General features: G+C 52.0%; 1 protein-coding gene and 1 long non-coding RNA gene across 13 annotated transcripts in view; one reads left to right on the top strand and one right to left on the bottom strand.

The window, feature by feature from the left end:
* Window positions 1–24690, top strand: part of GRAMD1B (GRAM domain containing 1B) — a 202476-nt gene that overhangs the window by 142425 nt on the left and 35361 nt on the right. For all 11 annotated transcript variants that reach the window (XM_060399796.1, XM_042233004.1, XM_027979340.2 and 8 more), the window contains 2 exons: window positions 13176–13386; window positions 20115–20135. In XM_060399796.1, the coding sequence (XP_060255779.1) occupies window positions 13176–13386; window positions 20115–20135 (232 nt within the window). The remainder of the gene's footprint in view (window positions 1–13175; window positions 13387–20114; window positions 20136–24690) is intronic.
* LOC121816682 (uncharacterized) lies at window positions 7791–24063 on the bottom strand. 2 transcript variants are annotated; one of them, XR_006056341.2, is made up of 3 exons: window positions 23965–24063; window positions 13244–15718; window positions 7791–12345 (listed from the first exon to the last, which is right to left on the bottom strand). It is a non-coding gene; the product is annotated as an uncharacterized LOC121816682 (long non-coding RNA). The 2 variants fall into 2 exon arrangements; XR_009596619.1 differs by lacking the exon at window positions 23965–24063 and having other exon boundaries at window positions 13244–23366.

Genomic DNA, 24690 nt, shown 5'->3' on the forward strand with positions numbered 1-24690 from the left:
TCACTTCACACATAGGGAAGGGGCCGAACCAGGACTGCCTGGCTTCCTTGACAGGTGACTGGGGTAACTGTTTTGATTGACTCCATGTAGCTCTTACCGCAGGGTTAGTTAATTACACGCCTGTCTCTCTCACAGGTGATAGATTCCTTAGAGGCAAAGCCTGAGTCCCTCATGCCTAGAGCATTATCTGGCTTGGAGTGTGTCTCTTCAGCTGTTAATTGGACAGATGGATGGATTCTGCACAAGCTCCTTGTAGTTTTAGTAGCAACATTTCTCGTGTAGAAGTTCGGGGTGGGGCCTTTGTGGATCAAACTTAGAAGAAGCTAGAAGTTCTATTCAGTTGAATTCCCTGCCTTGTCCCAATGGTTTGTGGTATTGAGGCTTCCGAAATATTTTGAGTGGATTATACTTATGTTTGATTGAGATTGATAGTCAAGTGTAAATGTATTAAGTTCCTCTTGTGTATTCAGTATCACATTTAATAATGTGTATTTAATCCTTGTGTATCTACAAAGAACCACAGCACAGTTGCTGTCCCGTGGGGCCTTCAGGGTGAATATGTAGAACACAGCAGGAGACACATACATAGTAGGTATTCAGTAATTGCTGGCTTAACGATGCCCAGTCAGCAAAGTTAGCTTAATTTCTAAAGACTGTAAAGCTCAGAGATAGCTGGATGGAAAATGATCACCAAGAATCGTGGAGAGCTAAGGACCATGGTGCTTAAAACTGTGGAGATGTTCTAACATGTACGCAGCCACCTAGTGGGTGCTCTCTCCTTGGAAACCTGAAGTGTGGGGATTGGGTGGCTGTTGTCAGGGCCTCGAAGAGGGAACTCCTGCATCCAGTGGGAGGTGGGATTGCATGGCCACTAAGGCCGCTGCCAGACTGCAGACTGTCATTATAGATCAGTTCAGCCAGCACTGCCTGCAGACCCGCAGGACTCTCCCCCAGACTTTAGGTTTGTCCTGCTGTGAATAGCCTCAGAAAGGAAATAGTCCATCATCAGGAAGTGCCTGTGTGTTTCATTTCAGCATCTTCTGCTTCATGTTAAGGCTTTATCCTCCTAGCCCTGTGGAAGTGAGGGCTAGCTAGAGATATGAATAGCAGCAGACAAAACTCCTTGTCTTTGCTTCGTGGACAGGACAGAATGTAGAAACAGGATACAGTTCCTTAACAGGAAATTCACTCCCTACTTCTAACCCCCTTTTCCCTCCATAAACAGATTATAGGGACCCCTTTACTTTGGGGATGTGCTGCCCTTTTTTTTTTTTAAGCTTCTGTCCCCCATCCTAGTAAGCTAGGTTGTGATCATCCAACCGGCAAGGAACACAGCTACATGGGAAGATAAAGGGACTTTTCTCAAGGGTACACGAAACAGCACAGAATTTAAACTCAGACGTGTAAACTTACGTCTAGACAAAATGACCAGGCCAGCAAAGTCTAGAAGTGATGTCACATTCTAGTTTTCATGGATCCAGAAATCAGAATAAGAACCAATGGGCTGGTATTCCCAGAAGGCAGATCTGGGGCAAGCTTGAGAAAGAAATCTGTTAACGGAGCAGCTGAACAGTGGTTGTTGAAAGAGCTCATTCCTTTATTCATGCAATACATATCTGGGATCCCACTGAGCTAGAGGCTCTGGGGAACCACACAATAGCCAAGGCCCCGGCCCCCATGGGGTGTTCAGTCCAGTGTAAGCAACTGAACAACAGCAACAACAAATAAAGACAACTCCCACTCCCGACAAGTGCCACGGAGTGGGGGAATGGACTGCTGCGCGGACGACCGCCTGGAGACGGCGAGGGCGCGGTCGATGCAGTGCTTCTTCAAGACGGGCTACTCTAGGGAGGGGACATTTGAATTTTGACTTAAAGGTTGAAAAGGAATCCGAGTTCAGAACTGTAGGGGGAGAGTTCTGGGGCAGGGGTGAACTTGGTGTGTTTGAGGAACAGAAAGATGCAAGGAGGCCAGAACAGAGGGAAGGAGAAAGTGGTACAAGAGAAGTTGAGGGAGTAGATAGATCCCTGAGTGTGGATCCCAGGAGTGCATTGCTGGTCATCAAGTCCATCCCTCCAGAAGGTGAGGACAAGGACACAGAATGGATTTGGTGCAGCCTGTGCACCCTTTGGGCAAAATAGTTCATGTCCACTGGTTCTGCAGCGTCATCAATTTTCAAAGGTTATCGTCATTTGTTCCTCTTTGAAATGTCCACAGAGATAACTGGAGCTCTGGCTTATCCCTCAGCTCTGGCAGGACTCGAATGAACTTACTTTGTTTTTGTCGGAAGGGGGAAAGTGGGTCAGGCTGTTTTGGCATTTCAGGCATGGAGTCCTGGTTCTATTGCAGGCCCTGGTCTCCATGGAAATGAAAAATAGTGTTTGTCATGCCTGTTCCTGGATTGAATTCCAAACTCTGGGCTGAACAGAAGCTTCAGGAAAGCCAGGGAGTGGGGGAGTGGGGTGGATGGAGCCTGTGGCCACTGTGATGAGAAATCCGTCCTCCTTGGCTTGTGTTGGAAAAGGCAGGCAACCTTTGCCCAGTCCCCGGCCCTCTCTTCACCCATCACCTCTCTGGACCAGAAATGCCAGTAAAAGGGTAACTGATACCCTTCTGCCCTTCTCCTTGGCCAAAGACTTTCCATGGACCTTGCCTTTTTGTTAATTGGTCAATTAATAAATTTGTCAACAACTGAAGTCACTGCTAAGATCTTCTTCACAAGTAATTTCTTCCAGGCTTAACTCAACTCCCTAATGAGAATGGATCTAGTATGTACCTGCTGGGCACTCAGTCGTGTCCTACTCTTTGCGACCCCATAGACTGTGGCCCGCCAGGCTCCTCTGTCCGTGGGATTTCCCAGGCAAGAATACTGAAGTGGGTTGCCATTTCCTCCTCCAGGGACCTTCCTGATCCAGGGATCAAACCCAAGTCTCTTGCGTCTGCAGGTGGATTCTTTACCACGCATCACCTGGGAAGCCCCCATCTAGTATGTACCTAGAAGGCATTAGACAGCTGGCTGCAGATGTTTTGGATGGGTTCTACTATCTTTCATTCCTTTTGTAAGATTAAAAAAAAAAACAACTTTCCATAGGTACTTGAACAAGATAGGGATGGAAGAATGAGTCAGTGGAAATTGTTGGCCATAAAAAGTGCCCTGAATTATCTATACAGTAGCTACAGAGATGGGGACCAGTGAGGGACAGGGTGCAGAGAGGGGGTCGGGGCTGGGCCATGTGGACCCTTTGAGCCAATATTGGGGTAACCATTGGCCAGATAGTGAGTCTGAAGGATTGTCGAGCTTCTGTTGGTAAAGTGTCCCTGCCCTTGGTCTGATCTGACAACAATCTAGTTCTGAGTTATTGGTTCCAAATTTCAAACAGAACCTGTCCCTGAACACTGTGTCTATTTTACCCAAGGGCCCAACTTGGAAAGCCCCCAGGGCATTTCAGCAAGTTACTAGAACAGAAAAGAGGGAACGAGCTGTTCATCTCTGTCAGAATCTTGGTCTTCTGGCAGTGGAGGGAGACCCACTCTGTGTCACGCTCTGAAGCTGCATTGTATGAATTGTGATAGGAAGGAAGAGCATTATCCTTAACCTTGCTGAAATGTAGCGTGATGCTACATTCCGGCCAAAGTGTGGTGTGCTGGAACCAGGCTCAGAGAGACCTGCTTCAGCCTAAGTTGGGAAGAGAGCCCCTATGCCGTAAACGATGCATGCTGTATGTGCTGAGTCGCTTCAGTTGTGTCCCGTTCTGTGACCCCGTTGACTGTAGCCCACCAGGCTCTCCTTCTGTGCATGGGATTCTCCAGGCAAGAATAAAACAGACCAGCAAGAAGTGCTAACAGCAACAAAAGGGCATCTCTTTAGAGGCTGTCTGGCCCCTCTCTTCAACCAGGTAATCACAGTGTGATACATAAGGCACCACTGGCTTTTTCTCCCTTTAGCAAGGAATTGGACCCAGTGGCAAAGCTGTTGCCAAGTCTAGGTTCTCAAAGAGTGAGCTCTGTACATGGTCACCAGGTGGTCCTCTTAGGGGAACTGGAGTACATTTTCTGTCCTCTCAAAACCCCACCCCATCTGCTATCCTAAAAAGCGTAGGGAGGGGGGAATGCCATTGAGACTTCCCCTACTGACCACCCCATCCAGCTTCCTGCTGACCCCTTGGTGGACAGTCACATCATCTCTCTGGACCTGGGCTTCATCCGTAACAGAGAGAGGACTGGATCAGATGAGCCCTTCTGACTCTTTCTCTGGAACAGTCATCCCTGAGACTGTGGTTTTGTATTCATGGGTAAAGGAGGCCAAGACGAGGAGCTCCAGGACATTGTAACAGGAACTGAGCAGGCCTGGGAAGTGTTTTGTTGTTTTTTTTCCTAAATGACTTGGTATTTTGCTCTCCATGGAGGAGAGCCCAAGCGTGGAGCCCAATTAGGATTTGTGATTTGGGCCATTTTTCTTCCTCTACAAAGTTCTGATTGAGTCTGCCCTTCCCATCTTCTGTGCTGTGTGCATTTATGGGTACAGAGCCACTATGTGACAAGCAGGAACACGGAGAGGAATCGAAAATCAACCATCTTCAGGGAATTCTAAACTCTGAATTTGGATCCATTTTAGGTGGACAGCTCTAATGGAGGCATTTGCAGGTAGCATGGAAATTTCATGCAAATGTTATGCAAATACACCTGTGGGCCTTCCTGTCTCAGACTCTCGAACATGTGCTATAGGAAAATTCAAAGTGGAGCTGGCTAATTTGCATGGATATTTGCAGTACTGATGAGACTTCCGAATTGTCATAGGGATGGGAGGTGCATGGCTGGTTAACAGAATAGTCAGCTGTTGGGAATTAGGGACAGCTGGATATCAGAATCAGCTTTAACTCGATGGTACTAAGGGCAGGGAGGGATGAGGGGCTGGTAGTGTGGCTGTGGGCAGGGATCTCATGATTATCAAGCTCCTGCACCAAAAGAAGGTGTGTTGTGTCATGTTATTGCTTAGTTGCTAAGTTGTGTCTGACTTTTTGTGACTCCATGGACTATAGCCCACCAGGCTTCTCTGTCCATGTAATTTCCCAGGCAAGAATACTGGAAGGCATTGCCATTTCCTTTTCCAGGGGATCTTCCCAACCCAGGGATCATACCTGTATCTGCTGTATTGGCAGGCAGATTCTTTACCACTGAGCCACTAGGGAGGTCCATAGTTTTGAGAACCACACCTTCATGCCCAGTCCCCAGCAACCCTGGGGTCTTCCCCGTTGGCAGTTCCTCTGACAAGCTCAAGTGAGTCCAGCCACCCAGGAGACACTGAACAGCTAATATTCTAAAGAGAGTTATAAGCAGATTTATCCCTTGATACTTAGTCCATGGGAACACTCGTTCGCAAATTTGGAGTGCGTCAGAATGAGCTATGGTGCTTGTTTCCAATGCAGATTCACAAGACGGTTTCCTGGAAACTGTCATTTATTGAGTGGGGTGCAGTTGGGATTTTGCACTTCAAGGAAGCATCCCAGTTGGATTTGGTTCCCACTTAGGAAGATCCCTTGGAGAAGGGAAAGGCTACCCACTCCAGTATTCCGGCCTGGACAATTCCACGGACTGTATAGTCCATGGGGTCGCAAATAAACTAGCACGACTGAGCGATCTTCACTAAGAAGTAACAGAGCTTCCATGGTGACTCAGACGGTAAAGAATCTGCCTGCAGTGTAGAAAACCCGGGTTCAATCCCTGGGTCAGGAAGATCCCCTGGAGAAGGGAATGGCTACCTACTCCAGTATTCTTGCCTGAATACTGGACAGGGGAGCCTGGAGGGCTACACTCCATGGGGTCGCAAAGAGTCCGACATGATTGAGCAACTAACACTTTCCCTTTGATGGGAAGTGATATTTGGGAGCATTCAAAGCATGTTCATAGACCACTCTGAGGGAAAAGGGCAAGAATAATTATTCCAGTTTTTACGGAGAGGAACAAAAACCTTAATACTGTCAGCTCAGAAATATTTATTGAGCACTCGTTATATATCAGGCACTGCACTAAAGATCTGTGTCACTTGTGTTATTTAACACAATAGTCCTCTGAGATAGGTATCCATGTGTTTCATTTGTCCCATGAGGAAAATAAGGCTTAGGGGCCAGGTTTGTACAAGTTGCAGAGCTGGGCCTCAACCCTAAGCCTGCTGACTCCACACACTGGCGTTAATCCTGAGCCTGCAGGGCCCAGGCAGGCCTTCAGCAAACTGTTTCAGTTTAAACTGGCTTTCTAAATTTCTAATCCAATGCTGTATCAGAGTAGGGTGCCCTGGAATGTATCAGGCAGTCTTTTAAAAATTGCCTATACAGCACATTGAAACTGTGACAGCCGTTAAGTTTGATCAGCCAGGTATTTGCAGAACTGGGCCCAGGTGGAACCAGAAAGTGAACATGAAGAATCTGGGGGTGAGGAGGAGGGGTCTGACTGGAGATGAGCCAGGGCTGGAAGGCTCTGTGGCTAGAGAGCCCAGATGGAGCTGCTGGGGGTGGGGCGGCCAGTACATACCTTGAAATCTCTGGGGTAGAAACAGTTTACTTCACTGCAAGCAAACAAGTTAACCTAGATGAGGAGCACTGGGCCTGTTCTGCTCGGGGATCTGAGACTGTGTGGGTAGCTGATCAGGAAGCTGGCTTGCTGGTACTGTCTACCTGGGCCGACATGACCACACCAGGCAGGAGGATGGGAACAGGATGCCAAGCGGATGGAGGCTGTGGCTCCCGTGTCTCCAGTGGGGGTGGGAGATGCAGCTAGGAAAGTCGCTGCAGAAAGCCAAGGGCCTTGGTCCTCTTTCCCTGGGCCCCTGTTTCTTGGGGACTTCAGGCAGACCTAACTGTGGGAAGCCAGGACCAAACTATAGCATGTGGGACTGTGGTTAGACTTTAGGAAGCACTGTTTGTTAGCAAGGTAACCGGGAGAGGAGTAACATAGTCTTGTTGGAGGTTTGAAAACAGGAGAGGTGGGAAGTGAGTGAATGACCTCTGGGCCCCTTGCAATGGGTTAAAAGTGACTAGGGGAGGTCGTCTCAGCTGACCTAATATTGGGGAAAGCTGATGATGACAAGAGTCTTTTTTTAAGTATTCACTTACGTACGTCATGCTTCAGAGGCACACAGTTCCTTGTAATGTGCTGTGTACTCCATACTCTTTTATATTTTAGGCTTTCATACCTTTGTTCTTGCTGATGTTTTAGCTTATTTATTTACATATTTTGATTTTTCAGGAACCTTCGCTTCCTTCCTACTTCCAGGACCCAGCTTAAGTCCCAAGGACCATATCTTCAAGGCAGCGTTTATGGACCCCTGTCTAAGACGCCTTTCCTCTTTCCTGTCACACTGCTTGTTGCTTTTATTAAAATGAGAGGAGCATGTGTCTAGCTCTTCTTGATGATAGGGTCCCAAGCATAAAGATCCTTTCTCACTCACCAGTGTGAACTTGAACGCCTAGGATTATGCCAGGTGCTCAGTGTATGTTTGTAGAACAGAAGACCCAGATAAGTTCTGTCACCTAGGCCAGGCACTTAACCTCTATTTCTTAGGTTTCTTACGAGAAATTGAGTTGGTTACATTAACTCGAAAATCTACAAGAGGAGCTCTTAGTCCACTAGCTCCTCCAACCTTGTCTTCCTTTTCTTTCTACAGCAAATCTACGGTCATGTTTAGCTTTTAAACCTGCAGATTTTGAAATATAATATATTACTATTGTTAATAAGGATGGCTGAATCAGATTAAAGGCGAATCGTAGAGTTTGTTGGAAAGACAATATTACAGATTATAAGATTCATCAGAATAGGTTTTATTTGCTCAGCAGGAAAGCTGAATCTGTAGAATGGAGTGCCTTTAAAAGAGTTTTAGGGGGAAAACCAAATATCATATATTAATGTATATATGTGGGATCTGAAAAAATTGATATCGATGGTCTTATTTACAAAGCAGAAACAGAGACATGGACATGGAGAACAAATGCGTTGACACCAAGGCGGGGGAAGGGGGTGGGATGAACTGGGATTGACAGATATGCATTATCGATAGTATGTATAAAGCAGGTAACTAATGAGAACCTACTACAGAGCAGGGGGAACTCTGCTGAATGCTCTGTGGTGACCTGAATAGGAAAGAAATTCATAAAAAGAGGGCATTGTGTATATGTATAGCTGATTCACTGTGCTCTACAGCAGAAACTAACATATTATAAAGCAACTATACTCCAGTAAAAACTTTTTTTAAAAAATAAGAGTTTTAGGAGGAATTTCCTGGCAGTCCAGTGATCAGGACTTAGCAGTTTCCCTGCTAAGGGCCAGGGTTCAGTCTCTGGTCAGGAAACTGAGATCCTGCAAGCCGCACAGTGTGGCCAAAGTGGGTGCAGGGGGAAGCTTAGGAAAAGAGTCTTGTTGCTGTTCAGTCGCTCAGTCGTGACCCCATGGACTCTGCGACCCCGTGGACTGCAGCATGCCAGGCTTCCCTGTCCTTCACCATCTCTGGAGCTTGCTCAAACTCATGTCCACTGAGTCGGGATGCCAGCCAACCGTCTCATCCTCTGTCATCCCCTTCTCCTCCTGCCCTCAATCTTTCCCAGCATCAGGGTCTTTTTTAGTCAGTTGGCTCTTCACATCAGGTGGCCAGAGTATTGGAGCTTCAGCTTCAGCATCGGTCCTTCCAGTCTAACAAATCTAGTGGTGATTTTGCTGAGTTAGGGCTCTAGTCGCTCCAAGCATTTTCTTCTCATTTAGTGAGGGATCAGAGTGGAGGAGGAGCGTGGGGTAGCGGGTAAGTGGTTTTGGGGCTCGTCTTGAGTGTGAGCATTGTGTGGGAAGGTCTGGTATAGGGTGGACGAGTAAGGGAGGGATCTGGGGACAAGCCTCGGTGGCTGAGGCAGAGCGTGTGCGGGGAGGAGCAGCCAAGCAGGGGCTCTCAAGGGTACTTGGAGGTGATAGTTGGGGAATTTCCGACCATAGTTTGAAGTTCATGTTATTCCAAGAAGGGTAGAAAACCAGAGAGGGCTTTAACCAGAGGGGAGGGCGGCTAAAAATGACAGCTTTACTCTTTGTAAAAAGTTCATTTTGACAGCAACATAGAGAATGAATGGAAGCATGGAGGCAGAAAGTTGATTCTTCTTTCTTTCTATTCACCCAGCTCGCCATCAGTCCTTGTGATCTATCCTTCATTCGCTTTACTCAGCAAACAAGCATTATTGAATGCTTGGTTCCGAGAACAAGCTCTGTAATCAGTAGGCCCGCATTTGATTAGGCCTCTCCTGCCTCTTACCTGTCTGTGTGACGCTGGGCAAACTACTTACTCCGTCAGTTGTTCAACTTAGCACCTGAAAAGAAGGACTAGTAATACCCCTGAATACTTGGCAGGGTGGTTGGGAAGATTAAATTAGATAATGCTTAGTAAGTACTTGCCATTATGCCAGGAGCTCATAAACGTTCATAACCTTAGCTATTTGTGTTCATAGGAGCAGGTTGGTGGTACAAATGTGGGAGCTGTTGTGATCCTGAGGGTTGGGAAAGCCGTGGGTAGTGTGGAGACCTGCCCTGGAAGGAGACTCGGTGCAGATGTTAGCTGAGCTCATGCTGTTAATGCTTACAGAGCATCCTGGTGAACAGTGAGGGAGGTGCAAAGGCACATGCCTCCAGGAGTGGGCAGGTCTTCACTTTAACACCAGGCAGAGGGCGATCAGTGCTTTGGTCATTTCATTGGAGGAGATTTAGAAAAGGCTTTTGGAGAAGGTGGGGTTGAATTGGGTCCTAAAGGATGAATGGGACTCCATTGGGTAGATGTGAAAGGAGATGTGCTTCCTGCGCAAGTGGTGAACAGTTGGGGAGTCAGAGTATGCATGCTAAGAAAACTGGGGGGAGATAAGCAGGCCTGGAAGACAGGAACTCTTGTGTTTTTCTGGCTGCACTGGGTCTTCGTTGCTGCACTCAGGCTTTCTCTAGTTGCGTAGAGCAGGGGCTTCTCTCTATTGTGACGTGCGGGCTTCTCATTGCTGTGGCTTCTCTTGGTGCAGAGCACAGGCTCCAGGTGCTCAGGTTTCAAAAGTTGGGGCTCTTGGGCTTAGTGGCCTTGAGGCATGTGGAATCTTCTGAGCCCAGGGATCAAATCCATGTCCCCTGCATTGGCAGGTGGATTCCTAGCCACTGGACCACCAGGGAAGTCCAGTGGGGACTCTTTAAGTGAGTACAAAGAGAGAGCATTGAGGTCTAGGTAATTGTCAAAAGATTTTTGGTAGAGAACTTTGAATTCCATTCTGAGGATTTGAGACTTTAATATGAATGTCAGTAAGAGGGCAGATAGATAGGATCAAGCTTTTATTTAGAAAGACTTTTAAGGACAAAGGTATGAATAGTCACAAAAGAGGGAAGGCAAGAAGAAAACCACATAGAAGGTTATTAGAAAACTCTAGGGCAGAAGCATTGAGAACTTGAACTAGGACCCTGGGAAAAGAAGGAAAGAACGCATTACAGAACTTTAAGGAAATGGAATTGATGGGATTCAGTGACTCACCTTTTGTGGGGGGACATGGAAGGGGTGAATTTGCAGCCTGAGAATCTAGGAAATGGTGGTGCCACTGAGGACGGGCAGTAGTGGGCAGAGGCTTGGGAGGAGAGACCACCTGCCTGGCTCTGAATCTGAGGTGCTCCTGAGATACCTGTTTAGAGGAACTGTCATGTTGGCAGCAGGTTGTTGGGCTGAAGCTAACAGATGTGATTTGGGTCAGAAGCAGGTAGAGGAGTCCTTTGATTCCAGGCATAGTTGAAGTCACCGAAAACAGGAAATGGCTTAGGCGGTGAAGAGCCCACCTTTGGGGAGGGAACTGAATTATAGGCAGAAAGGCGAGAGTGGAACTAATTGCTAAGACAGGAAGAGGAATAGGAGAGGTGTGTGTCATCAGGAAGAAGGGGAGAGATTTTCAAGAGCAACACAAATCATCAACAGCCTTATAAGCGCAGAGATGGAAGTGGCACATGAGCATGTAAATTGTCTGTTGATTGACATGTTGAAAGCAGCATCTTTGGGTGGTATATGGAGGGTCAGCTGACACGGGATCACTAAGGGTGGAGGACATCTCACGGACATGTCCATCCTGGGTGCCTGAGAGTCATGAGGTTTTGGATAGATGGGGTACGTTTCCTCCAGGTTGGGATTTTTTGCCCACCCCTTGCTTGAATCTTTCCTCAACAGCCACTTAGCAGGGATACAGAGTCTGAGGAAGGATAAAGGGACCTCCTTTCTATTCCCAAGGCTGGAATGACCGTGTGTGAGGATGTCCCTTATCTCAGAAAAAGACGGGAGCCCACCCGTAGGTTCATATGTCTGAGATGGGCTTGTGCAAGGTGGCATCCACTCTCTAGTTAGTCCTTCTCGGAGCACACTGGTTGAACTTAGGGGCAGAGTTCCTGGCTGATGCTACAGCAGAGCAGTCCTAGGAGATGGTGTCAGCCCTGGAGTACTTGGCCGTGGGTTGAAATTGGCTCAAGAGAAAGGGGGCCGCCCCAGGGAGATGAGTGCCTGAGTCTGCTCTTTGGATGGGTCCAAGAATCCACTTGCCACCATTTTAATGTTCAGCTTTTCCAGCTGAGGCAGAGGAACGTAATTTCCTTTCTCCAGGTTTTGTCGTAGTGGATGAGTTTAGAAGCAGAGGGTAAGGATGTTGGGCATGTGGTGAGACCTGGAAGAGCCGCTTGTTGTAAATCCTAGTTGTTGTTGGTGGTGCTGTAATGAGTTTCAAATTCTGTTTGGGGATACAGCACAGCATTGGGCCACGCGTGTCTCCACACATCCTCTCGGATTCGTTTTTTCCTTTTGTTTCTTCTCTGCATCAGCTTCCTTCCAGGAGTCAAAGGCTCACCCTCGCCCCACTGCTGCCCTTCTCCCACACTTGCTGGTTGGGGCTCACCTCCTGTCCTCTCTGCCGAGGATCCCCAGGTGGAAGGTTCTGCCCAAAGGGGATAGTTTTCATTGCAAATGGATCCAGTGGGCCATCTGAGGTTGCAGCTGGATCTTCATGCAAATGGCAGCGTTCCCCAGCCTGCACTCCACTCGCTTAGGAAGGGCCCAGAGTGTTTCCTGGGGCCCTGACGGCCTTGGATCTGGCAGGGCCCAAAGCCCGACGCTGCCCTGACTGCCCACTTCTTCTCAGCACCTCCCCTTGTGCTTCTTTGGCCTTCCTGTCTCCTGTGTGTTTTCCATCTCTTCCCTACATAACCTTTCCTTTCCCCATCTCTTTGCTTTCTCCATTTTCTCAGAGCAAAGCAAACACCTGTTAGAACTTTGCTGCATCGAGTTTTCTTCTCCTCTTCCTTCCTTCATCTCCTCTAGTCCTTTAAGAACACAAGATAAATATTTATAAAGTGCGCAAGCCTTGGTATGAGGGGATTTGGTGGGTGTATAAGGTAGTTGTTGGAAATGAATTTGGGGGAGGGGACATGGCATGTGAGTACTTCCGCTGTGTTTACCTTTGCCCCGGGCAAGGGGAGCAGCTTGCAAGGAAATAGAAGTGTGGGCGAGTTACAAGTCAGAAGACCCAGATTTCGTTTCTAAGCCTCTGTGATCAGAGGACACTTGGTTCTCTGCCATGCACTGGTCTTTATTTTAAAAATAGGAATTGTGGCACTTGTCATTACTACCTTGGTGAAATGATTCCTTAAATGCTTTGGAAAGTGGGATTATTTTTGTTGTTTTTATGGGCAGATATCTCTGAGGCAAAATGTAGAGCCTGAATTTTGCAGCATATATAAAATGAGCTGATAGTATTGATATGATTTCTAATGAGTCTCTCAGCTCTTATATTCCGTTTTCCCTAGACAATTCTTGGCATATAATGGGGGGAGAGAGTGGGTCCTAACAAAATTTGGTGGATGGACAGACTAATGGACGGCTGGATGAAGGAATCTGAGTGTCTAATTGCCCTACTTATCCCTTCCTACTGCTATTTCCATTTCACGTGGGCACCACCGCCCCCTCCTGGCCAGCAGCAGTATTACGGTGCAGTCCATAGGTGGGCCATAGCTGCCGGGCCCTTCTCCCCAGCCCCAAACCCTGGCTCCCTGAGCTGGCTCCTTGGGACCGGTCTTTGGCCCTCAATTACTGACAGCTTGTCTTTCCTGCCCCTCCCTGTCACCCCACTCCCTCTCTCCTTCTGCCCCTGCAGCACTGCCAGTAACTCCAACCGCAGCACGCCAGCCTGCTCCCCCATCCTCCGGAAGCGGTCTCGCTCACCAACCCCGCAGAACGTAGACGGAGACACCATGGTGGAGAAGGGCTCAGATCACTCCTCGGACAAGTCGCCGTCCACTCCGGAGCAGGGCGTGCAGCGCAGCTGCTCCTCGCAGTCCGGCCGCAGCGGTGGCAAAAACTCCAAGGTGAGCCTGACCCGCCGGCCACTCTGTCCTTGCTCAGTAGCTGGCTGCAGGGAGGCTGGTGTTGGGGGAACAGTGAGGTAGAGAACCCCTTCGTGGAGGGACCTGACGTGATTGACCAGCCTTAGTGTCCCAGAGAGAGCCTCTGTTCTGTGAGGTGAGAGTGGGAGGCAGGGGAGAACCCCTATTAAGTCTTGATCTTAGCTTAGCCCTCAGAGAGGCCCCAGGAGCTAATAAAAGGATTCCACAATGACCACTGTCTCTCATTAGGGGCGAGGGAGGCTCACAAGCCTTGAGATTTGGAGGAGGGAAGCTCTGGGGTTAGGGGGAGTCGTCTCTTGAGCACTGCTGCCTTTTCCAAATTTGGTGTGGAAGGGAACATTATTTGGGACAAATACAGTTGCGGGGAAGGGAGTCCTCAGGGACCATTGTAGAATGCTGTATTGACCTTGGCCTTGGCCATCACCCAGCCTTACCTTCGGTAATAACTCACCTGGTACCCACCTGGCCAAGAAGAGGGCGACAGGGCTGTCCACCCCTCTCAAGTATGTCCTTGTTACCACCTGAGCCCCTAAGGGTTTGCCTAAGGGGACCTGGGCTACTTATGCTTCCACAAAGAGTCGTCCGCTCCCGCCTTGAGTCCTTTGGGAGGCAGATGATGTCTCTGCCTTGATGCTCCTTAAAAGAGCTTCTCTTTCCCTCCTGACTCACAGGCCCTGGGGAGGGGAGGAGACCCCGGGAGGCTTGGGAGCTGGCATCCCAGCTGAATTTGTCTTTTGATTTCTTGTTCTTCCTCTTCTTCCCCACCATCCCCCAAATACCTTCTTTGCATGCATGGTCTTAGTCTCACAAGCGCCTCTCAAAAGTAAGCCATCTTTTGTCTCTGTCTTCCGTCTGCCCTCCGGTGTTGAACTGTCTGTAGTGCTCGGCACCCTGCCCTCCACCCCCTGCCCAGTTTGGCCCATGTGTCTTGCTTGGTCCCTTTCCTGGAAAGGCCAGCCCCACTGCCCGTGGCAAGCTGGCTGAGGTCACCAAGGGACCACTCCCACCGCACCCGGAGTCGGAGAACAGACCCGCCCCCATCCTCCCCACCCCACCCCTAACCCCATCTCTGCCTGCTCCCCAAACACTGCCTCGGCAGGGAGTCTGTCCCCTCCTTACATGGTGCCGTTGAGAAGCAGAGTCCTGCCGGGGCTTAGTTTCATTCCTTTGGGGAAGGGAGGCTCCGGATCTGGTGGAGCAGTGGGACCTCATGCCCGCTGCTCAGGTGAGTTGATTGAAGCTCACAGATTCCCCTGCGTGAGTTCCCTGACGCAGTAGAGGGACCCTAGGAGCTCACCTTAGCCACTCCTTCCTTCTGCTTGCTCGGCCTGAGCCCCCCTTACTGCTTCCACCCACTGTCCAGCCTGCAGCTCGTGGTGGTCTTAGGATCCTGGCTCGTGATCAGAGGGGAACGTCTTTCCCAGAGGGCGTGGTGCCAACACTGGAAGGTCATGGACATAGACAGCCCCTGCCAGGCCCTGCATAGATATGACCAGGTCAGGGAGCCTGTGCCAAGAGTCTACCCAGGACCCCAGGATTTGAGAGGCCTAAGGAGAACTCAGAGGGAATGGAGGGTGAATAGTAGGTGTTTCCGAACAGCGGGGCTCAGGAGATGATACTCACAGGGGAAGCGGGTGGCTACAGCCTGGAGAAAAGAGAGCTGAGAGGTGAACTTAATTATAGTCTCAAGCCTCTGTTTTGGGGAGCAGCCGGATGAACAGCTGTTCTGCTTCCTGAGGGGTGAATGAGAAGTTACAGGGCTAATCCTGCAGTCTGTGACCTTGAGGGTAAAAGCTCATCTTAGCTCTAAGGATTTTGAACGACGGCTGCTGGCTGTGGGCAGGAGGAGGAAAATGTGCCTGTACTGAGCAGGCCCCCAGGAGTCTGCTGTGGGTTCGGGAGCTTAACAGTGCAGGGCTGTATGGGTTGGACGGGGTCTGGAGATGACCTCTGTCCACCCCTCCAGAATGCCTCACCCCATTGGCTGGGGAGAGGGCAGATGTTGCTGGACACGGCGCCTGGTTATTGTTCCTCTGCCTCTGGCCACAGGGTGTGTACCTTTGCCATCCTGAGGTCAAGCTCCGAGCCTCCTCACCCTCTCACCCCGTGCCAAGGCACTCAGTGAGCAGAACACTTCCTTCTGATCGATAGCACTCACCAAGTGCTGCTTTTGGTCAGGTGATGAGGTTGAAAGGAGCATCCAATAATGAGGGTTTTTAAAACTTGTAAGCGGTAGATCTTCTGTAAGAAAGGAATATGAAGACCAGATTCCCACCCCCAGGCAGCGTCCAGTCTGGGAAGAGAGATAAGAAACACAGATTATCCACTTGTTTTTTCCCAGATTATCCACAAACCAAACCTGACCTTAAAGACCACAGGAGTAGTTGGGATGCTCCGTGAATTCAGAGGCAGGGGAGAGCTCATGTCTGAGGCTGGAAGCTGGTGCCCAGAGCTGGGCTAGAACTCCCAGTAGGGTTGTGGAGGGACACAATGGGGCCTCAGCAGGGACCGGGACGTGAGTGTAAACCCAGAGTGCATCTCGGCCCCTTTCCTGCTGAGGAGCTGAAGGGGGAAGGAACGCGCTCCCCACCTCCCCACCCCATTCATCACTGACACCCCAGCAGTTAACAAGGACTGACTTGTTGGGGGAGGGTATCCTGCCACCCCAGAGGGATGTGGTTGCAGCTGTGGTCGGTCTGGGACAGACTTCGAAGATGATTCATGAGGACCAGTATAGAAATCAGGTTCTGCACAGGTCAGAGCCTAGAGCAGAGAGCAAGGGAAAGCTACAAGGGGGAGAGAAAGAGAGGAGGAGGGTCTTGTGGTGGGAACACCCCATCTCCCCATGGAGCATTTTCTCAGGTTGACCACATGTACCCACAGGGAGGGGTCTGGCAGCTAGAGCTATCGTCACTGTTCTCACAGCCAGGCCGCCTCTCTCCCTGTGTCACCTGCACCCTTTAGGGGAGATGACCTCATATACTCTTCAGATGGACTGGATCGTGCCCCCACTTTTCCCTGGAGCCAGACCTCACAGTGTCTGTCTCCCCTTCCCCGCACCCGCATTTCCTTGTGTGTTAATACGTTGCAGTTGGACTAGGTAGCCGGGGAGGTCTCGCTCCTGTGACTCTGTAGCTATCCTGCTGCAGCTGACCCTGGCTGGGGCAGCCCTGCCCGGAGCCCAGGGCTGGACATCAAGGCCCAGTTCTGTTCCAGGACCCTTTAGTTGGTGCCACGACCCAGCTTCCGCTCTGTAGTGCTGACCTGAGGCCACCAGGGGGAGCCCCGCAGCCGTTGCCTGCCCGACCAGCTCCTGAACTGGGTACCGGGCTGTCTGGTAGGGCCCAGGCCGGTCCCTGCCTGGCCCCGCATTGTGGCTCCCTGCGCTGGGTGCGCGGTGTCACGGGCTCTGTGGCTCCGGTGTGCCTTTAACTTTTTGACTCTTGCCCTGTTTTTCAATCCTAATTTTTTTGGTTTCCTTTCCAGTACGACAGACTTTACCTGATCAAAGTAAGAAATTGTTCTTTGCTCCCTACTCCTAGAACTGTAGCGTTCCTCTGTCCCTCCCCTGCCCCCATCCCATCTCCAGACTCCTGGGCCTTTGCACTGGGGAGATGTGTAAGGAAGTTGCTGTTTCCAGGGGCCTTGGGGTCCCCCAGGGGCTTGCTCTGCAGACTTCCAGGAAAAGCATAGAAGCCTGCTCAGCTCAGCCCTCATCCAGCAGCTGTCGTTGGGGCAGTTTTCCTGATGTCCCCTCCTCTCTTTCTGGCTAAATCCACTAATACATAACCTGTTAGAAAGCCCTTGCCCACTCCTTCATTCTGTTCTTCCCCCGCCCCCAGCCCTCTCTGCACAGGAGGACGGAGGGGGCTGAGAACCTGCTGGCCGGTGACCTCACGGGGGCCAGGGGACACTTGCCAGGTCCACTGGGCCTGGCCTCGGCCCTGTGAGTCAGGTCCTCCTGGCCCAGCAGCTTCTTTAGGACTCATTCCTCAAAAGCAGAGCCATGGGGATTGAACTTGCCCTTGCAAGGCTGATTGGATTTCAGGGACTCATGCCCACATGGCTCTTCCCAGGGGCTGCTGTGGATTTGGCCAGAGGGGTGGACACCTTCAGTGGTGACAGGTAACCAGCTGCCCAGAGATTGCTGGATGGAGGCAGAGTCTTAGACAGAAGGACAAAAGTCCTTGCTCTGTGTATCTGACATGGCAGTACCTGCAAACCCATATTCTTATCCCCAATTTACACAAGCAGGTAACACATACAGAGGTGCCACCCAGCGAGACAAGAGAGGGGCACAGCTTCCCTGGTGCAGGCTCTCAGTTGTCCTGAATCTCCTCATTCTAGACAGATTCAGAAGGGTTGGTTTGGTGAAACACAGGCACACTGTGGGCAGTTGAGGCCAGCGGCTCCTAGAATGTGCCTTTCCACTGCTGAGAGGCATTCTCGTGGATACCTGCACAGCCTCATGCCCTGTGAGCTCAGAATCAGGACCCAGGGATTTCGGTGCCCTAAGATGCAGGTAGGGGTTCCCTGGTGGCTCAGTGGTAAAGAATCCACCTGCAATGCAGAAGACATGGGTTCAATCCCTGGGTCTGGAAGATCTCCTGGAGAAGGAAATGGCAACCCACTCCAGTATTCTTGCCTGGAAGATCCCGTGGACAGAGGAGCCTGGTGAGCTACAGTCCATGGGGTCACAAAGAGTTGGACATGACTTAGCAACTAGACAACAACAAGGTGCAGGTAAAGTCTGACACAGCCTCCTTGCCCCATCCTCTCTCCTCCGGGATGACTAGAGGCTAATTTTCAGCCCACAGTTCCCTTGTGGGAATAACTCCCTTGATGATGGAAACGTTGGTTTTGAACATTTGGACTTGGGTTGGAGGAGAAGACAAGGCTGTAGTGGGAATATGTGACTCCCAGATGGGGCCATGGGGACAGGTTTTGTTGGAAGATGACCATGAGAGCATCCTGCAGAGAGAAGAGGGTTGAGATCCTGCCCTGCTGTCTGCCCCCTGGCCATTGAGATAGAGTGTGGAGATGAGCAAAGCCACTGAGAGGTGGCACCCCGCAATGCCTATCCTTCCCTTGCTGACACTCCTCCTCTTCAGAGTGAAGGTGAAGGGCTCCACGGAGTCCTGGCAGGATGGGGTTGCCAGCAGAGGGAGCGGTGGCATGACCAGGCTTCATCTCTGCAGTCACACTCACCCCTGGGCTCCACCAGACACCAGACGGCAGACCTCCTGGGACATGGGCTGCCTCCTCCTTCCCTTATGAGTCTGACCCCGTAGGGTGAGGTGGACAGGATAGAGGTTGCTAACTGCCCCCGGGGTCCACGCCTCTGCATGCACAGCCCTACCTTGGAGGGCCCACCACAGGAAAGCAAAGGTTACAGTCCAGCAAGTCATGTGGCTTTTCTCCTTTACCAGTGCATATGAAAGTTACGTTTACCCTGTACCTCATCCTGTCGAGCATACAATAGCATTCTGTTTAAAACAGCAGTGTACATTTAATTAAATTATAATTAAAAATAAAATGTTAATTAAAATGTAATGCTGTAGGCAAAATGACATCAATAGACTTGCTTGACGTGGGACTGCCATACACCTTCAATTTGTTAAAAAATGCAATGTCTTCAAAGTGCAATCAAATGAGATGTGTGTGTAGTTAAGATGTGGATCCGCAGACAAAGCTTCCTTGCACCCAGCCGTTCTCCTCCTAAACCACACCCTTGGCAAAGTTTCTAAAACTGAAAATACTCCGGTCTACCCAAGCTGAACCTGTCGGATCAGCCCCTCAAAGCAGGGGACCTAGGCAGGTGTGTGTTTGTCTATCTCCGTCTGCCTGTCTGTCTGTCTTCAAGTGGGCCATGTGTGAGGGACTCCTGGCCTGAGAGATGGAAGATGGACCAGGCACAATCTTACTCATCCCTCCTCTTTCCCTAAAAAACTTCCCTTTCCCGTGAGAATGAGCAGCCTTTCTAGTAGGGCTGGGAATGGAGGGCACCTGCATGGTGGGGTTGGGTCGGACCCGCTGTGTTGGTATTGACTTAGAGCCTCACGAAGTCAGGAAGGACCTTTAGCAATTAAATGCTTCACCTGTCCTCCCAAGGCAGAGCCCCAACCACTTCTTGGCCACTGTCTCTTTGCGGATCAGCCAGTTGGGCGGAAGGAGGAATTTGCCCAGTTGGAGGGAAGTTTCTAGCGATCCCTTGGATCCCTGACCCCAGAGGGTCCCACCCAGACTTTCCGAGGGGCTGAAGTGGAGCACACAGCTGTGTTAGTCTCCGTGGGTACTTTGCTTCTGATCAGGGACCATTCGGGACTGGGTCTCGGATGCCTGCAGCGCATCCCTCCCCCCGACCCCATCCCCATCAGAAGAGCCTTGTGATGGGGTCGACTCCCTCCCAGTCAAGCTCTCGCTGGTGCTGCGCTGCCTGCCACCCCAGCCACGGGGGCTTCCAGCATGGACTGCTCCCCGGGCCTCCTTTCGGGAGCTGTCTTGAGAAAGGAGGACCCTTGCGCCCCACCCCGAGCAGCAACATGGGGGCCTTGAGCTGCCTTGGGATTCCTCCTCCCCACCCGCCCTCCGCTGTCTGTGTACCTTCCCCCTGGAGCCAGGAGTACTCTGGCCGCTCCTGCCACCTCTCCCCCCACTAACTTTGCTTCTCTTTTACTTTGTTCTTTCAGAAAAGCCAGAGCTGGTATAATGTAAGTATCCCTTTTCTCTTCTTGTTGGGCTCATGGGTGGGGATGGCTGTGCTTAGGGGATGGAGTAGTGGGGGCGCACTGTGGTCTCCCTGCAGGCTTGGAGCCTAGAATAGTGGGCATTGCCCTTGGCCAGAGCCCTCCCTCAAAAACCAGACCTCATTTACCTTCTGTAGCAGGGCAGGACTGCTGGTGAGGTGGAGGGGGTACAATTCCCGGAGACCACCCAGGGATGGACTGTCTCCCCGAACCCCCACCCCTACCCCCGGATCCTGGACACCCTCCAGCCCTGATGGAGGAGACCAGGCTGGGGAGGGCCCCCCACCAAAGGGCAGACAGGACTTGGGACAGGGACCATCATCCAGGGGCCTGATCTTAAGGCCAAGTTTTCCTTCCTTTTGGAGGGACATTTGGAGGAAAAAACAAGCAGCCAGAAACCTTTTCGTTTAGCAGAGGCTGGCTTATGTAACAGAATGTGACTTCTGCCCCAGGGTCACCTCAGTCGACCTGGCATGCTCCACCCAGAACACATCCCCTGTCCCTGGGGGCACTCCAGCCAGGAGCTCCTACTGGGAGGCCAATTTTGGAGTAAGCAGCCCCTGCAGAGGCCACATCCTCTGGGTCACAGAGCTGGGGCCAAGGGTCTTGAACTCGCCCCTGAAGAGCCACAGGCTGAAGTCTCAGCCACCTGCCCCGTCCTACTGCACCCTCCTGCCCTGTGGATGGACGGGCGGTTCGCAGCCACCAACTGGTCTCCAGCCACTGTCTTCCATCCCGGAGCCTGCTCTTCCCCAAGCTTCCCCAGTCTTGTGGACGCATCTTTCCCACTCCCTGATACTAGGGCAGGTTGTGTGGTGGACCTGGGGACAACGTGGGAGCGGGTGGCTAAGAGACAGACTTGGAGGATGCTCTGGTGCAGGGGAGGAGGGGAAAGGCTTGGGTTTCATGTAGACGCTCCAGTCAGAGTCACTGTGTATGTGTGTGGCAGGCGGGGGGAGTGTTTTCCCACACAGCTCAACAGTTCCCCCAGAATCAAGCAGCCAGCAGTTAGCCCGTGTATCTTCCAACCCGCTGCTGCTCAGGGGACTGGCCCTGAGATAGGACTGTTGTATCCCCGCCCTGGCATCACAGCAGCACAGACAAGGAGGAGGTTGGGCTGTGCGGGTGGGAGGAGAGTTGAGGGCTGAGATGGCCCACCTGGAGGAGAAGCCTGCCCGGGGCTGCAGCCCCTCAGCCCCCTAGGCCAACTGTGGTCTTCACCTGGGCTCACGGCCTCCCCATGGCTTAGGGCTGACATCCCAGGGGGCAGAGGAGCTCGCTGTCTGTGGGAGGTGAGGCTGGAGAATGCTTTCCTGGGAGTGGGTGGGACCTCCAGCATCCTTTCCCTCACGGAATCTTCCACCACCCTGGGTGGGGGTGGGGGGACTATTGTAAAATTAGTGCCTCACAGGGGACCGGGAAACACGTGGCTGCAGACCCACGAGACCATTAAAACGACTGGATTTGAACACACAGGGCCTCGTCCCTGTTGCACTCCCTCTCCCCTGCTCCTCTCTTTTCTTTCCAATAGGCTTTTCCGTTCCCTCTCTCGTTGCCTTCCCTAGAGTCCTTCCCTCCCCTTTCCTGGCTGACTCCCCCATTTTTGTCTCTCCACCTCCGCTTGCCGCTCCTTTCTGGCTCGGTTATCCCGACTGGCTGTCTCTTTCTTTCTGACTCTAACGGATTTTCCTCCCTCCCACCCTTTCACCTCTGATCTGTCCCTCAGCCCCGCTCAGAAGACCTGGTGTCCAAGCCCTCAGCAGAGCAACAGGCTAGAAATAGGTGCTGCTGCTGGGCTGGATGATGGAGGTGGGCCAGCTGCCCTGTGGGGTCAGGGGGCTCTGCTGGCACATGAGTGAGAGGTGGCAGAGCTAGGCAGACAGATTTTTCACCACTGAGCCACCTGGGAAGCCCACCCAGATGTACCAGCGTGCTTATCCACGGGCATGGCCTGAGTGTGGCTGTGCTCCTAGGCGGAATGGTCTGGCTCGATCAGGAAGCCAGGTCCTGGGGGCTTCCCCTGCTGGAGCCTGAGCTCAGCCTCCTGAGCCTATGCACACGGGCTTGCCGGGCCCCATCCCCTACGGAGCACTGTGCCGTGTCAGTGCCTACGTGCCAAGGCCCCACCAGGAAGCTTCCCTTCAACGCCCTCTCCCCCACACTGCCCCCAGTGTTCCATTCCTGGTTTCTCGGGAGGTGCTTGCTGGGCCTCTGTTGCGCTGACGTGGTTCTCTTTTTGCTGCATCTACTTGGCCCTCCCATGTCACCTCTGCGTTGCCCTGAGGCAGCCAGACTCAGACCATCAGGAAGGAGGCGGATGTCTCCCCCTCAGCTCCGCCCTCAGCCCTCCCTGGCCCCTCCCCTGACACCGGTGGTGACTCTCCGGCTGCTCTGCTGCCCAAGGCTCCATTGTTGGCTCTGGAAGTCCTTTGGCTGAGCAAAGGCCTTGTCGTCCTCGGCCCCGGGGACAGTTAGAAGTGTCTGGCTGGATCCAGGATGGGGAGGGTCAGCACAGACTTGCTGACTGCTGCAAGAACGTCTCCAGCCCGTAGGCATGGCCTGGGTCTGATAAGAGAGGAAGCCGACCCAACGCCTCCCTGCCCTCTGCCCCAGCCTCCGCCTCTACCTGCCTCTCTTCTGCATTTTCTTCTTCTATCTATTTATCCAGGGAGGAACTGTCACCATGGTGACAAACCACCTTGGCATTATAAAGAGTGGGTCACGTGGAAGGAGGTGTTTGGACCCCAGGGAGACATGGAAAGGCTGAGACAGGAGCCTCTGGTCTCCAGCAAGGGCTCTTCAGATCAAGAGTGGGGTCTGAGGGACTTCCCTGGCTGTCCAGTGATTAGGGCTCTGCACTTCCCAATGCAGGGGCCGTGGGTTCGATACCTGGTCAGGGAACTAAGATCCCACATGCTGCATGCCCACGTGTAGCATGGCCCAAAAGAATGGGGCTTGAAGTGGGGGCTGTCGACAGCTGCCCTGAGTCCCTCCCAAGGCTGATCACATCTACTGCCCCTGAGTCCCCCTGTTTGCTCCCCACCCCCCAGACCCACCATTGACCACCCCAGTTTTTTTAGTCAAGGCGCCTAGTTTGGGGGATAAGTTCACAGAGGGATAAGCTGGAACAGGGAGCCAAGGGGAGAGTTGGGAGCAGGAAGGGGAGTAATCTGCCCCCCAAAGATGGCCCTGCTGGATGCAGCAGACTTAAATCTTGGAGGAAGCCAAGTCACAGAAGTCTCTTCCTGGTGCTCCAGGTAGACAGGTGCTTTCTCACCTGCCTTGCCTCTTTCCTGGGATCAGTTGTCTCCAGGCAACCCAGGGAAGGAGCCCAGACCCGGAGGCTGCCCTGAGGCTGTGGGCCCAAGTTGCCTGCTGGTGCGGGCGGGGGTGATGTCGGCTGTCCTGGGGGAAGAGGGATGGCGCCAGCCCTGTGGAGTGACCGGGCACGTCTGGCAGACATGTGACTGAGGAAGAGGACGGGGCTTTGTAGGAATGAGACTCGGATTAGGGCGCGTTAGTGAGAAAAGTGGGAGTGAGTGCTGAAGGCATACCCAACGACACCTTGGCAACCTGGTATTTTTTCCGGGGAGGATAGACTCCACTTCCCCCACATGCTGACCCCCACATCCCCAGTAGCCTCTGGACTCTGTGGAGTGACCCGTCTCCAACTGAGACCTCTCCCAGTCCTGCTCCTCCGTGTCTCTCTCTCACACCTTCGCCCTTCCCCTCTCCTTCCTTTGCTCAGTCACCTCCCCCATCTCCCCTTAGGCCACATCCGGCTCCTCCCTACCTGGATTTGGTTGAAAGTCCAGCATTTGCTCTGAGGGTCTTAATTGGCTTTCTTCCTAGGTGAGGCCAACATTCTACCAAAATCCATCTGGTTTTCTCCCTGGTTCCTCCACCCTCTCCCTCCTGCTGCTCTCCCCAGGGAGCAGGTACCACTTGGTCCCAGCTCCCAGTGTTTGTCACCGAGTTAATATTTAGCCCAGGTCAGTTCCCTCTCCTCAGGCTGGCAGTGCCCTGCCCGGTGGCAGTTGTGAGGGGGTGTAGGAGACAAAGGGTCCCAGGGCTTATCTTTCTGGGTGTGTCCTGCCCCTGAGTCATCCTGCTGGAGCCCAGTCATCCCCTCATCTGGCTCCAGAGATACTCAAGCGTTTCCAGGATTCAGCCTTCATGGGTCCTGGTTACTGCCTAGATCGTTGGATCTGGGGTGGCCCAGGAGCAGGGCATTCCCGTCACCCTGTAAAATGGAATGGCTGGGTTCTCCTGTCCCACTGCTGATGATGGTGTGGAGAGAAGCTAGGATATGTGGCTTGGAGAGTGTTGGCATGGACTAGGCGCTGGGGGTGCCTACAGGAGTGAGGACGTGTATGGATGCGTGCACACGAGATGCCATGTCAACAGGAACAGTGTCAGAGGTGTATAAGGAATGCGTTCATTTGGTAAATAGGTCTTGAGCAGCTGATACTTGAAATTCACCATGCTGAGTGCTGGAGGAGATCATTTGACGTGTAGT

The sequence above is a fragment of the Ovis aries genome, chromosome 15 (assembly GCF_016772045.2).
Source record: "Ovis aries strain OAR_USU_Benz2616 breed Rambouillet chromosome 15, ARS-UI_Ramb_v3.0, whole genome shotgun sequence".
NCBI classification, from domain to species: domain Eukaryota; kingdom Metazoa; phylum Chordata; class Mammalia; order Artiodactyla; family Bovidae; genus Ovis; species Ovis aries.